General features: G+C 36.1%; 1 protein-coding gene across 1 annotated transcript; it reads left to right on the forward strand.

The window, feature by feature from the left end:
• The first annotated feature begins 10,662 nt into the window (after positions 1 to 10,662).
• Positions 10,663 to 15,343, forward strand: LOC122973162 (transmembrane emp24 domain-containing protein 3-like). Its single transcript, XM_044340522.1, has 3 exons — positions 10,663 to 10,907; positions 11,374 to 11,619; positions 14,148 to 15,343. Exons 1-3 carry the CDS (start codon positions 10,764 to 10,766, stop codon positions 14,379 to 14,381), a joined length of 624 nt encoding a protein of 207 aa, XP_044196457.1. The 5' UTR covers positions 10,663 to 10,763; the 3' UTR covers positions 14,382 to 15,343.
• The last annotated feature ends 783 nt before the right edge of the window (positions 15,344 to 16,126 follow it).

Consider the following 16,126-nt stretch of genomic DNA (forward strand, 5'->3'; position numbering starts at 1 on the left):
CAAGCTGACAACCCAAAATTTCTGATCATTAATGGATTTCAACTGATAATTTATATTTATAACTGTTTGTTTTTTTTTAACTTTGAAATGGACATGTGTATAAATAAATCCAATAAATCCCATTTCAAAATTTCTTTTCAAATATAAAAATGTGAATCTCCTGGATGATTTAACAATACTATTGATTAACATTATGGTCATCAGAGTGTTTTCTGTCAGTTTGGTTTGACTGATGGTGACAGATAAAATAGAAATACCTGTCAGTTTGAAATATAGCACTTATCTCTATTTCATGTGGAGAAAAGCTAAAATACCAGAAGCAGTGATGGCTGAGTGATGAAGACCCCTGCTTCTTATAACACATACAGGGAACATCATGCCCCTGCTGGCTAAGGATCAATGCCTGCCAGAGCCGTCTCCCCTGTGTCAAATCATTATTGTGAGAAAAAAGAATAAATATTCCTTTTAGGCTAATGGACAACCAGTTCTCTGCTTAATAAGAGAGGACAGGCATTTCAAGCTGAGGAGAATGTGATGAAGGCTGTAGCTCCAGATCAACAAATAACATACTGCTGCAGCTGAGATTAAGTGTCAGCTTGGCCTAACTGTGTGCAGCGGGGAGTCATACGCTGCACTTTCACACATGTCACTCTACTGATTGGCCTTTCATTGATTATGGAATAAGTTCAATCAAGCTGTTTACATGCATTAAAGAAGGCCCTATTTCCATGTTGCATAATTGAATATGTTATCATGCTCATAAGATTGGTCTTTTAGTCTCTTATTGGCATGAAAGTTTCATGAACAATGTTATTTATCTCACACAAACACTGAGCTGTTCAAAGGGAAGTTCTACTACTGTGTCGGTCAGGACACACAAGCCATCACCAACAACTAGTAAATGGTAGATGAGCTGCATTTATATAACACCTTTCTAGTCTTCTGACCACTCAAAGTGCTTTACAGTACATGTCAACATTCACACACACATTCATAAGCTGATGGCAAAGGCTGCCATGCAAGGTGCTTATCAGGATTTAAGCACATTCACACACACCGTTGGTGCAGCCATTGGGAGTAATTTGGGGTTCAGTATCTTGCCCAAGGACACTTCGACATGCGGACTGGAGGAGCTCGGGATCTTCTGATTAGTGGACATCCCGCTCTGCCTCCTGAGCCACAGCCAGCAAATGCAAGACTGACTGTCTGTGTATATGTACAGTACATACACTAATAGCAGTATCTTTGTATATTCATGTGCAAAATCTATGACTACACTGTAAAAAAAAAAAGTTATTTCAAAGAAATTTACTGCATTATTTTACTTTTTTTTTCTACATTAAGTGTAAATGCCATAAAAACACAGTAAATTATTTTTATTAAAAATATTCACCATAAAATAAAGGCTGTAATCTGTAAATTAAAATAATGGAATACTATAGTTTTTTTTAACAGGATTATTCAATTACTTAATGGTCTTGAATGTTAGGGTTCCTATTACTGAATGTAAAGTTAAGGCAACTTTCAGTTTTTTTACAGCAAAACTTTAAATTTAATGTAAAAAAATGTTAAAAAAAAAAAATAGTAAAAAAAACAATAAAAAGTCTGGCAGCAAAAGTTGCCAAACAGTTAGCGTCAAATAACAGTAAAAAATCCTTTCGTTATTCTACAGAGAATTAAAAAAAAAATACAGATATTTACTGTAGACATTATCTGCATTTTTACAGTCCAACTATTGTAAAATAAAAATAAAAATTCATTATAAAATATTGCTAGAATGTTAAACAAATGTATAAATCTGCACAAAAAAAGAAAAACATTGAAGAAATACCTTAAAATTACTTGATTTAAATGAAGGCTTGTTTTATACAGTATTCTTTTGTAAATTCATAGAATTATCCAATTTATCCTTGAGAATGTCACATCAAAGCACAGATTTCTGGATGGAAAACACAAAAAAATTATGTAAAATTATATTCAAATTACCCTCCTTTAACACCTTTTAATGGTGTCTTGAGAGTTTTAGGCTTTAATTGTATTTCATCTATTTACAGTAAATTCCTGGTAAATATTGGTTTTATACTGTACAAAAAATAGGATCATGTGAAAATGGCTTACGAAAACATAATTTTAATAATCATTACTTTATATAAACATTATTTGAAAGTAATTACAAGCAATAAAATCATATGGTCATAAAATGTGTGTTTGTTGTATCCTATGTTCCATCCTGGTTGTTGAGACTGAAAGATCTCTTAATGATTGACATTGACAATTATGTCCCTTGCCTGTTTGTAATTATGTAGACATGAATAAATCACAGATGTTGGTATAGTGGTCTGCCAACTCCTAGCGGTAGAGTAGGACTTGTATTTAGCTTAGCAGTTATATGAAGAGGGGTTAACAGCGGTACTGAGACAGGTAGGACCAACCATGCCTTTTTCAGTACTGTAGGACCCTTTCAACTAGCCTGAACATGAACCCTCACTGCATGGCCTCAGCCACTCCGCATTTCAGCGGGCAATGCGGAGTGGCTCTTCTAAGTATAGTTGGATCAATCAATGCAATAATTGTTACAGATTGTACACAGTTGATATACCTTCAAAAATATCATGTATTCATACAGTTAAAGCCCTTGCTACTGTTGTGGCTGTAAAACAGTGGATACATTTTTTTGAGCATCACGCAACCCCCGCAAAATGAGTTATTTCACCGTCAGAATTTGATCCATTTGGTCCAAACATACTAACGAACTAACTGGAAGCTAGCCAATCAGTCAGTGGAAGTCTATACATTCATCTAACCAGCACAAGAATGTTACCACCGACATCAGATTAAAAAAATGTTTTTTTTAGCAATAGGTGATAGATGTATGAAAGCCTCGGATTTGATGCTAGGACTCAGTTCAAGCAAGGCTTGAGCTTTGATAATGTGGGTAATATGGGGGTGAAGTGATGTAAGACATGGATGTAAGACCTTAAAATAGTTGAAAAAAAAACATGAATTTAAACATAGAAAATGTCTCTATAGTCTCTGTGCTTCAGACAGATCAAGAAAGTGCGCGCAGATTCAAATGAATGTTGTACAATCATTGGACGAATCACGCTGCGGAGAGATTCTCTCGACCAATGATATTGTTTGAGTTCTGGGGGCGGGTCCGCCGGCGTGATTCATCCAATGACTGCGCAACATTCAATTGTTTGAATTTACGCGCACTTTGTTGACCTCTGTCTGAAGCGCAGAGACTACAGAGAGACAATTTCTCTAAATGAAGTCACGCAAGTCATTTGCCAAGCCTGTTGATTTGAGGATGATGATTCACATTCAGCTTTCACTAAAGGTAAAGTAACTTAATCATTTTGTTATTCCTCATGTGAAGTCTCATACAAAAAGAGATATGAACTGAACTTGTCATGAGTTGAGCTAACCTCAAGGGCAGCAGAAAAGGAAAGTAAGATAGAAATGCTAAGTTAATAACAACTTTACATAACTAAAGCGTTGACGTTGCATAATTGTCAGAATTTTAAAATGTATGTGGAGTCAGCAGTGCTAACGTTAGCATTTGCTTTTTGCATGCACTAAGCAAGTCTGTATGGCGTCAGATAACATAATGTTATGCCAGTCCTAATGAAGCTATTAAGGTTAGCCTTGAATCAGAATCTCACATCAGTCATAGTAACGTTAAATACGTTAGATTTGTCAGTTGACCATTTACATATTTAAGCTCATATTCTGTCCTGTAAACATTAAATTAAAGACTGTGGGAAGTTGTGACCTGAGAAAGACTTTGAGTGTAAACTAGTATGCTAGTGTTAATAAGTTTAGTCAGTTAGCTTGATAAGTTACTATAAATTAAAGAAACATTAGACCGCCCAGCTGCTCCAATTTACTGCTAGTAAATACATTACCAGTAACCTGCTGCCTACCAGCTAAGTTAGTGTTGGTGTGTGTGTTCCTTGACTTTGCAGCAGCAGCAACTAGCAATAATAAAAATCAAATAGCAATATAGCAGCACTGTAACAGCAATATAGCATTTAAAAAACAAACACAATGCAGTAAGACTTACAGTGTGGTAGTGATATGTATAGTGTGATGTTAGTGTGTGTAAACTGCTGTGTGAGTGTGTGTGTAATGTGCAGACAGGCAATTAGTGTTCATTTTTCATAAGCCTGGTTGTCTGGTGGAAAAAACTGTCTCAGAGCCTGCTGGTCAGGGCTTTGAGGCTGCGGTACCATTTACCAGATGGCAAAAGCTGAAACAAGTAGTTGGGGTTAGAAATACAGTTGTAATACACTTGGAAAATAATAGAACACCTCAAAATATGCATGTTTTAATGTAATGTTAGTATATCAACATTACCACACCCCTTATTTCCAATTTATTGATAAAATAAGTATTTTAATCATGATAATTACTATTTGAACTTTGCATCCCCCAGCCTCTTCCTGAGTTGTTTTGCATTGCTGGCATGGTTTTCCCAGACACAGCCTTCACATACGGCCTGCCTGGTTATTGGAAGGTTCCGGGCCTCAACATCCTCATGGTCATACCCAGCCTCACCACCCCGCAGGAGGGCGTTCTCAGCCAGGGGAAAGCCAAGTGGAGCTTAAGGAACTGCTTCTGGGTGCTACACTGCATGACCGAGGCCTACTATCTGTTTACCAGGTGTGTGCACCAGCTCACTCATTATATAGATCAGTGGCTGAACCGCACTGTCATGCTGGAACTATTGCATGACATAGGGCTAGGTAGAGAGAGTGCGATGAAAACTGGAGGAAACTCGGATCATGTCAACACTAACGCACCTAAGAAGCACTGTGTGTAAGCATTTTGGATTTCACTCTATCAATGGCAAAATTATCGATAAAGATAAGGCTGTTTGCCGACTTTGTATGAAGCAACTACTTTACAATAACGTTACCACAACAACAAATGGAGTCACCTGTTAGCTTCTCACCCAAGCGAGGCTAAAGAATCAGAGCACCAGCAGCTACACAACCTCGCCTAACTTCCTATTTTTTGCCTATAAATTACATAATGCTAATGTTCTGTATAATTTGAATGAATTTCATAGCACTGTGAATTCATTCGAACTTTATTTTGGGAAAAAGTGACAGCCCTAGTGCATATGCTGCATGGGAGATAAACCTGCTGTTCTTTTTAAGCTTCAAGTCTGTTTTCTCCCAACCCTGCGTGTCAGTGAAGCATGGATATACATACTTTGACTGCTATGTAAATTAACTACATATTCACAATAAAGAGATCCATACATAATTATGTTAAACTAATTTTGGCCATCTGCACCAAGATTTTAGTTTCCACTGATAGGCTAGATGATCAGTAATTTTGAGAATTTTCACTGTATTGATGATAGGGATTAATCATGTTATTTTATATATAATGTGTACATTTGTTTTTTTTTTTTATTTTAAACTGTATATTCTGCATAATTCAGTCGCTGTATTGCAAGTCAAAAACTGAAAATCACTCTCTTGCCTAAAGCTTGTGCAAAATACTGCACCAGAGTTTTAACTGGTTCCAAATGTAGAGACTACTACATCACTCTAAATTAAGCATCCCAACAGAGGATACCAGTCAGTTTTACAAATGGTTTTAAGATTTTGTTGATGACATTTAAAGAACAGCTTGATCTGGCCCCAACCTTAATTTCAGACCTTTTTAAACCCTTAATGTCCCTGCACTAAAAGAGGCTAGGTTTGATCATGCTCAATTTCTGTTCAAGAGGCAAACAGCACTCCTTTAGAGCTGCATCCTTTAGAGGCAAAGTTGACATTGTGTGTACATTGAAAAAAATACAGGCAACAATGTTGCCACCTGTTGGTGTGCAGGCACTTCTAAGAGCGTGATACATATTTTCTATTTTTGTATTCTCAGGACAAGGCTTGCTGAGGCTCATTGCAGAGGATCGCAGTCATCGTTGGAATTCTGAGAGGAAATGGTTGACTTTCAATCTGCCATATGAACTTGAGACTATTTTTAGCACGCAGATTCACATTTGTATGTTAGTACTGATCATGTATTAGCTTATTTGTTTGTTTCTGGAAGGACTTTAGCTCCTGTTTTTGAATTTAGCCCCTATTTCCATGGCCAAGGAAAGTTCAGTCAATATTTGTCAGGGGTAGGGGACTCAAGTCGCATGATTGATGATTGGACACAAGTCTCAAATTTGAGGACTTGCGACTTGCTTTATTAACACTGATAAGACTCGACTTGACTTTGACTTGAGGCAGATGACTCGAAAAGCCTTGACAGTTTTTATTTAGCTGAATTGCCTATTTGCATTATTGTAGATATTGAGCATGAACAGTTAACGTTTTGAGACATGATAGGGTGACTTCTAGTGAAGTGTGTGCAACCCAGGCTTTAAAGACAGTGTCTACCAGGACCTAGAAAACGATGCAAGACAGGATTGAGCTGAAAGCTTGTTGAAAGCATTTTCCTATACCTGCGCTGAGCTTGAGTTGAGCTTAATATTACCAGACCGTTTCTGATTTAGACAAGAAAGCTTATGAATTGACAGCTTTTCATGACAGAGCTTCATTATTCTGTTTGCAGTCCCTCACTAGTTCAAAGTCAATGTAACTCAACCACAGCAGAATGGTCTCTCCTTCTCTCCAGTCAACTGTGTGACAAATGCAATCCTTCAAGATCAGGCAAACAAGATGATATTTTTCCTTGATGATGCTTGACGTTTGAACAATTTCAGTGTTCTAAATGAATGGATGTATTAGTCTACACAATCCACAGCAGAAGAAAGTAATCATCAGATAGAACTGTTTTGTGTTGCCGTTTTCTCATGACATGGATTGCCAATTTACCCCTTTCTCTAGTGTTTTAAGCGCTTCTTTCATGATGACTTGATTTGTGACTTAATTGACTTGTCTTGCTTGACGTTTAGCAGTGACTTGACTTGGCTTACTTGAGTCTAAACACAGTGACTTAGGACTTGCTTGAGCCTTTAAGTTTAAGACTTGAGACTTGTTTGTGACTTGCACATGTGTAACTCCCATTTGATATTTGTGAACGTGAACTAGTTCCTCCCAAAGCCACAAACCAGAGACGTGAGACTCAAATTTCTGATGCCATCCACAATAAAGTCTGGGGCTGCTTCATAGACAATGAATGTGAAACTAATTTTGTAGTAATATTTAAATACCCAAGTAAGCTTTATTCTATAGTGACCTTTCATATCTGAAAAAGAAAATGTACCTGTATACTAGGGTTGGGAGATGTCTACAGAATTGGCATATGACGATGTCCACAGTGAAACATCGTAATGGACAAAGATAACAGGTGGGATAAATTACTGCATTTTGCTGTCATTTATGGTTGCGCTAAGTTTCTCTCCTCTCGTCTGTTTCACCACAGGTGGCGCTGAGCAATCCTTGCATGTGTGAGTGTGTGTCCTCTGAGTGGAGCAGAGGAGAGACAGTGAACCACGTGAAGTACTTGAGTTGATGACAACTACAGTCATTGCGTTACTGTAAGTGCAATAAAAGCTTCGTGAGTAAAAAGCCAATAAGAGTAATTTAATCCACGCAAAAGATGGACAGACAATGGGGGGGCTTTTAAAACACAATGTTATGATAGCAGAGGCTCAGTGGTTGATAACCGTCAGCCATTGGCGATGGACGATGGCATTGCCCATCAGCCCAACCCTACCGTATACTCAGAACATCCCCCTGAGTGTTCTCAGTGTCATCTATAACATCTTTCTCAATTCATTGTTTTTGGAAAAGCTCCAGACATTATCAGATGACATCACAAATTTGAATTTTAGCAAAATGATATTTGGATTTGGGAGAGATTTGTTCATGTTCACTAACATTTTGAACCATCTTAGAGCATGGGAATAATATGTATTCATTTTTAAATTGGCTGTAGTTTCCCTTTTGCCATAATGCAACTTGTAAGACATTGTACTGATAAAATGAACAACACTGTTTTTGCTTCTGTTGATGTCTGTTGAAATAATCTGAATGAGAAAAAAAAAGTTCTCGTAAAGTATTCTGTTTGAGCTCTTATTTGGTTGATCAGCTTCAGACCCACATTATGATTCAATATGGCTGTTTATTGGTTCATTAATTCTTAAACTTTAAGGATAACACAGATAAAATGGCAGTAGAAAAATGTATGTAATGATTCAGTGTAAAAGAAGTTGATATAATGGTACTTTTACATACACCTTCTGGTTTTTGTACATTCAGAACCCCATACATTAATGTGAAATGTCTGTAGATATGTTGGGGAGTTGCTTGCAAGTACTGTAAAATAATGTTTATATGAAGTAAACCCCATACATTTATGGGAAAAGCCTGTAAATATACTGGAGAGTTGCTTGTAATTACTGTCAAATAATGTTTATATAAAATAATGATTATTAAAATTATGTTTTTTGAAACTATTATCACATGATCTTATTTTTTGTACAGTGTAAAACCAACATTTAGCGATGTCGATTGTCTAACCTTGACCAGGATCAAAAACTCACTGTATTGCAGATTACACAAACACACTATTGATACAGATGAATCAGTTCACATAGATAATCACTCTGAATGTCAATATAATTATAATTAGTAATAAAGTCTATCTCAGGTCAGCTATACATTATTATTTACAGGTTTCCATTTAATAGTCATACACTCACCTGGGGGATACAAGCCCGGTCTAACTTGTTCCCCCGGTGATGGGCTTTATAGCTGCATCATTACCTTGGATACTATGTAGCCATGTATTAAATATTAAATATAAGATAACAGCATTAAATAATGAAAATAACACAAATATGTACACCTTACAACTATTAAATAAAGGTAAAATTACTGACAAAATTATATTCTATATTAAAAGATTTTGCTGTTAGATATAGTGACCATTTAAAGCACAACTCATTTATTTAATGTAACATGCAAGAGGCATATGTTACATCTAGAGATGAACAAAATGATCATAGGCTAATAAAATAAACAAAGTTAAAATAAACAAAGTTTTTTTAAAAAAATATTTAAATATTTCAGAATAACCTTACTAACTTCTGTCTCCCTCTGGAAGACCTTCAGACACATAAATGATATGATATGATATGAATGATGATATAAACTGTGTAAATAAGACATATAAACCTGTACATTTGTTTTAATGCCACATGTGCCTTTCGGTGGCTGTTTTTGTTGTAAAAATGCTTTCAAGAAAATTCATTTTTTTAATCCTTATTTTCTTGATTAATTTCTTGTAGTTCCAGTAGTTTATAAATAGTGAAAATGAGATTGTATATTTTTTTAAATGCCACATGTTCCTTTCGGTGGTTGTTAGTATCTTGATTTACAGATTGTGAATGAATGTTTTATTGATGGTTTTCTAGTTTTAAGTACTGAACATATTAGTGTGTAAAAATGGTGATTTGTATATTGTAAATGTGTATGATGATTTTGATTTAATGAACTGAGCAAACCTGAGTGACAAATAGGGAACTGTTTTGGCTCATTTTTTTCATTAACTCAAAATAATTTTGTTTTAAGAAGTTATATTAACTGGCTCTAACCAGGTGATCCATAAAGGAATACCACATGATCTGTGTTACATGGTCAAGTACATGACAGTTCAGCATGAGTACTGCATCACTTAAATTTCAGTTTTATATTTATAGAGTGTGCTTGTATTTCTGATATTAATTAAAAACAAAACAGGCATTGCTTTTATAGTCCGTGATTTTTGATATGGCACCTGCAACTTAAACAAACAAACGAACAAACAACAAACAGACACACAGTGCATCTAAAAGTACAGGTTTGACAGGATAAATAGGCCCAAGTCATATAAATTAATGGAAGAACTGTCAGTTTCTGTCTTTTTCCTGACTAACTACTCACTTAATATCGGAGCAAAAGCATTTATGAGGAAATCCATCTCTGTCTCTTTCTGTATGTTCGTTTGGACGCTGCAGATAAACTGCTGTGCTGTCAGTGGGGCCTACATTAGATTACCAAATCTGTGTGAGAGATTAATTCACCTGACTAAATTAAATTTACATTATTAACAGAAGCAAAATTGTTATATCATGTACTGTATCAGTTGCCATGACAACCGAGGATAAAACCCTGCTGGCGTACACCACGCCCCTACTTCCGCTCATGAGCAATCGTCATCACGAAATAGAAGAAGGCAAAACATTTCTTTCCCCACTAGATTAGATGACCCAAATATATCTTTCACTTTTACATAGCAGTCATACATCCATGATGGCGGTAGGAAGTGGAGACGCGTCGTCCATATTTATATACAGTCACTGTTCACAACCGGTCCTGGTGAATTACTTCACATAAAATAATATGTGTTACTATTAATTGGCTTATGATTACAGCAATCAGGAGGTTTGAATCAAATCAACACGAATGTTAATATTAAATTATTATTTTTATTTTATATCGTATTTATATAGTATTAGACATTTGTATTATTCAAAAAGAATGAGGGCGCAGATGGATGTTGGTGCAATAACTTATCGCTTCATGACTTAACTGACTTAACTGGTCAGAAATTATCCTTATAGATGTTATAGATTAGTTTTAGAGAGCCATGCATGATGATGTTTGACGTTTGGTAACACTTTGCTAATTTTTATCAACAACAACAACAAAAAAAGTACCCCGGAAGCTCTTCGTGCTCGCGCCACGTCAGAGCTACAACACTGTTATCATCATTGCAACCAAAGCTGAGGAAGACTTGCTTCAGCCTTCAGCATGCTTTACCTGGGACTGAGCTGTTTGCTGCTCCATGTGTTTGTGGTGTTTGGGACTGAGCTCACATTTGAGCTCCCCGACAATGACAAACAGTGTTTCTACGAGGAACTAGAGAAAGACGTGAAGTTCGACATTGACTTCCAAGTAAGTTACTCTGCAGGCTTCATCACTTCAGTCTGTGTGTTTGCAGGACGCTGCCCTCTGTCATTTGTTATTTAAGTAGTGTCTGTCTCCTTTTTTTTTTTTTTAAAAAAAAAAGGAGGAACATGCAAAGTTAAAGTTAATACATGTTTTACATTTTTAGTTCGGTGGTCATTTGGTAAGTCAGCTGACATCCCCATTAATTCATTTAACTGCAGTAAACATTAGAAACTCAGATTCAGTTTGAGGAGTCAATGGTTTGGTAAATGTTATCTCAGCCAGTGTTACCTGGTTTGCTGCATAACCAGTTTCAGTCAGTTCAGCACCACACAGCCCAAACATGTTACAAACTGATGGTTACAACTAAACATATGTTACAACTGCACTCTACTATCTTGGTGTGTCATTGTTCACGTCATTCACACACAGCTTTTTTTTAATCTGTGTTTTGTATTTTCTTTTCTTTCAGGTGATTTCAGGAGGGAACTATGATGTGGACTGTTTTGTCACAGATCCTCAAAACAATGTGTTGTATAACGAGAAGAAGAAGCAGTACGACAGCTTCTCTCACACTACAGCTATGAAGGGAGTCTACAAGGTCTGCTTTAGCAATGAATTCTCCACGTTTACACACAAAATTGTGTATCTGGAGTTCCGCCATGGTGACGAGGAACCTCTCCTCCCGAGCATGACCAGAACCACGGCACTGACTCAGGTACGTCTGAGGAACTTATACATGAGGAACAAGGCGTTCAAAACTCTGTGGCCTTGCTGCTCATTCTGTTTTGTCTGAAAAGGCATCTTGTAGTCAGGCAAACAGAAAATAAACAAAACCATTATACATATTTTCACATGCAAGATAAAACTGGTTAAAGAGACATTTGTGATGATTACAAAATAGTAAACAACTATAAAAATTATCTAATGATAATGTGTCTACTTGACTGTACTAACTAATCAGGAGATGAGACGAGCAAGTCCAGAAACACTGTTGATGTTCCATCATTATTTCAGAAGAGGGACAGTTTTTTATTAAGTCCACAAGGTGGAACCAGACTTATTCTGACTCAGAGTCTCAACATGATAAAGAGTCTCAACATGATGTATAGGGCTGGGTATCATTTAAAAAATTACAATACCAGTACCCCTGAAGTGATACCAGTACTAATACCAGTACCCTTAACCCTCCTAATTGTTAGAAAAGGGTTTACACACCTTTAGTGTTCGTGGGTCAAATTTGACCCGTGTTTGAATTCATTAACAAGCACTGAAAAAAACACTAATTATCATCCAGTAAAATGTTTTATCTGCTAAATGACTTATTATTCATCAGTAACCATAATATATATACTTACTTTGATATTTTATTATATTTTGTACCTTAGACCACATTTAACTTACAATGTACAAATAATCTTTAGTTTAAAATAGGCACAGTTTATCTATTTTATAGCTTATGATGAACATAACAGGCAAATAAGACCATGAGATGATCTGATAAACAAAATAACTCCCAAAATAACTTTTTATATTTTCTTCGTTTATATTTTCTTATACGTTAAAATGAGCAATTATTATAACATCTGTTGTGTTATGGGTCAAAATTCACTGCATATACTTCCCTATGAAAAAAGGAGAAAAGTCAATTTGATTTCCAAAAACAAAATTTAATTTGGTCAATCACACAACAAGTGTCATTTCCGGCATAGTGTGTGTGTGTGTGTGTGTGTCTGTGTGTGTGTGTCTGTGTGTGTGCGTGTGTGTCTGTGCGTGTGTGTCTGTGGGGTGTGAGTGAAAGAGAGAGTGGGGCATGTGTACGTGGGATCATATTTGCTGTGTGCCGCTCTACAACTGAATTCAAGTCAATACGCTTTCTTGGCATGAAACATAATTTTAATATTATTACATAATATTATTATACTATTTATATACTATTACACTACATGATATTTTTATAGGATTTCATTACTATTATTTTTGTTTTGTTGTAATTTTTGTTATTCATGATGATTTGGCAAAATGTCTATGTATTTCTCTGCATAAACAACCCATAATTACTACCGGGTCAAATTTGGCCCATAACACAACAGATTTTTTTATAGGCATTAAAAAAAAAGATAAAGAAAAATGACCAAAATGTGTTTTATTATGTTCAGTAGAACATTGTAGACAATGTAATGAAGCCTTGTTTTGATCAGAAAAAATTAGTATGTTTCACACATCTAAACTTTAAATTTGACCTGAACACAATAGGAGGGTTAAAGTGAGTCAGTACCAGTAGAGTACTTCATTCGATACCTTTTTTTCTCTTCTTCATTTGATACACATCATGTGAATGGAAGCATTCAGTTGCATACAATACCGCCGCTCCTCCCCATCTAAGTGATTTTTACACAAATGCATTTTAAAAGTGTTCAAATTATTAAAATATTTATTTTTGTGACATCTTGGCACACTGAAGTACCAACTCTGTCAAATACACCGCGCTCAACTTCACCACCACAGACCATATGGGTTGTAGCTGCTGCGGTAGTGGGCCAATCACACGTCGCATTAAATCAAAGAACGTTTGCAGTGATTGGCTGCAAGCAAAATCATACAAGTAGTTATTTTTTCTAGATCTGGATACAAAAAGGATCAAACGCAGGTATCGTTTGACTGGACTAGAGTATCGTTTCCATACTACAAAGTACTGGCTTATTTCGGTCAATACCTTAAAGGTATTGAGTACTGATACCCAGCCATAATGATGCACCAGTCTTAAACATGGCTGAATCTTATTAGTATTCTCCTACCACACAACATCTGTATGTGTCAGGAAACACTTTTCGAAAGGCCAGTCCATCTCAGTTTTGTACAAAACGTAAGTTAGAAATAGTTAACATTTTCATAAATAAAAAAATAAATTCATGAAAAAATAAAACAAATTTGACATCATTCCCACCAGGTTGCCCAAATCAGCCCACCTCCATATTTATGTGGTTATGGTATACTATACTGAGTAGTGTGTAGTGTACATCCTAGACTTGCTGGGAAAAGTTTTGGAACTTGAAGTGAATTCAGAAGCAGTTTTGTGGGCACAAGTCAGTCTGGTGTGCGTGTGTGTGTGTGTGTGTGTGTGTGTGTGTGTGTGTGTGTGTGTGAGAGAGAGAGAGAAAGAGAGACACCCACCTTCCACCGTAACTTTTGCCCCAAGCCATTACTTTGCTCTCGATTAACTTGCGTTGATCTTTCTTCTTTCAGCTGGAGTCGACTTGCGTCTCCATTCATGAGATCCTGAAGGTGGTGGCTGAATCCCAGACGTGGTACAGACTACGAGAGGCACAAGACCGCACAAAGGCAGAGCACCTCTTAGAGCGGGTTACCTACTGGTCAGTTGGAGAAACCGTTCTGCTGTTTGTCATCGGCATCGGTCAAGTCATGTTGCTTAGGAGCTTCTTCAGTGACAAGAAAGGCTCTGTAGCAGCAATGACTTAACCATGTAGTCTTGAAGACGGGTGGAAACCTGATGTTAACGTAGCAGTGCATCTGGAGATTAACACACAACTTGTAGTATCAGCAAACCCTTTTTTAAAGGGATACTTTGAGTTATTGTCTTTCTTCCGGCTTATTCAGTGTGAAACCCTTTTTATGTCTGTTTGTTTTGTTCTTGACGTGCTATACTGAAAAGAAACACCACTCATCATACTTGTGTTGAAAATGATATTGACATTGTTCAATCTTGCACAGATTATTTATTATATTTTTATAGAGGTATGATAAAGCAGTTTCAGTTAGATCTACAGTATCTGTTCATGACCCAGATTGCCTTCAGACTGGATTTTCATCTTGATGCCCAGCAGTTACAGTGAAAGTTGTGGCACACAAGTAGAAACCAAAGAACTGTTGTTTGTGATTGTTAGTTTTAGTTTTTTTTATGGTGTTTAGTTTGATGTTATCATCTTAATTTATGTGCAAAAGTTGTTCCCGTCCATGCCTTTTTTTGTCTGTCATAAAAAGTGCCTTAGGTTTTTTTTCTTAATTTCCTACAAAAGTGAATGTTTACTGTGTTTGTTTGTTTGTTACGTGCCATTCTTTTGTTACTGATTGATTGGATTCTTAGTTTTCATTCATGCACATTTGGAGATATGCTTGTTGTGTCTGTGTTATTCCACAAGGAGACTTGTTTAACGGACATTAGAAAGTAACCTATGGAAGAGGATTAGGGCCACATGGGAAAAATTTATTTGAGTTCTGACTTTAATAATTTTTTCATGTGGTCTTAATCCTCTTCCATAGTAACCTGATATGTTTTCAGTCCTATTTGTTAATTTGTCTGTTTGTTATCTGTAAAACATGTCAACAGATTTAAATAAAATTTAATGGAAAGACATTAATTTATGTGAATTATTTTAACATTGTTGGTGCTGTGGCTAAAACATTAAAAATTGGGAAGTATAGCTTTTATCCTGTTTTCTCTGTACCCTTGTTATAAACTTGGTTTTGTCAATTAAAAATACATAAGTAGTGTCATTATGAAAAGTGACATTATACAATAAAGTTTCATAATGTAAAATTAGCATTAAATTGTGAAATAAATAGGTTTGAAAAAGGCATTTTGAAATAGCAATTTCTATTATGAAATAATAAAGTCCTACTGTATAAATATGGGAATCTCTTGGAAGATTTAAAGATACTATTGATTAACGTTATGGTCATCAGAGTGTTTTCTGTCAGTTTGGTTTGACTGATGGTGACAGAATAGAAAATAGAAATACCTGTCAGTTTGGAATATAGCACTTGTCTATTTCATATGGAGAAAAGCTAAAATACTAGAAGCAGTATACTCAGTGATGGCTGAGTGATGAAGACCCCTGCGTCTTATAACACATACAGGGAACATCATGCCCCTGCTGGCTAAGGATCAATGCCTGCCAGAGCCGTCTCCCCTGTGTCAAATCATTATTGTGAGAAAAAAGAATAAATATTCCTTTTAGGCTAATGGACAACCAGTTCTCTGCTTAATAAGAGAGGACAGGCATTTCAAGCTGAGGAGAATGTGATGAAGGCTGTAGCTCCAGATCAACAAATAACATACTGCTGCAGCTGAGATTAAGTGTCAGCTTGGCCTAACTGTGTGCAGCGGGGAGTCATACGCTGCACTTTCACACGTGTGTCACTCTACTGATTGGCCTTTCATTGATTGTGAAATTAGTTTAATCAAGCTGTTTACATGCATCAAA

Source organism: Thunnus albacares, chromosome 1, assembly GCF_914725855.1.
Source record: "Thunnus albacares chromosome 1, fThuAlb1.1, whole genome shotgun sequence".
Lineage (NCBI taxonomy): Eukaryota > Metazoa > Chordata > Actinopteri > Scombriformes > Scombridae > Thunnus > Thunnus albacares.

What these genes read in the sequence shown, in the direction of transcription:
- LOC122973162 (XM_044340522.1), top strand. Translation starts at nt 10,764, where the DNA reads ATGCTTTACCTGGGACTGAGCTGTTTGCTGCTCCATGTGTTTGTGGTG. An exon ending in AGTTCGACATTGACTTCCAA is followed by an intron (nt 10,908 to 11,373) that starts GTAAGTTACTCT and finishes CTTTTCTTTCAG; the next exon opens with GTGATTTCAGGAGGGAACTA. An exon ending in GAACCACGGCACTGACTCAG is followed by an intron (nt 11,620 to 14,147) that starts GTACGTCTGAGG and finishes TTCTTCTTTCAG; the next exon opens with CTGGAGTCGACTTGCGTCTC.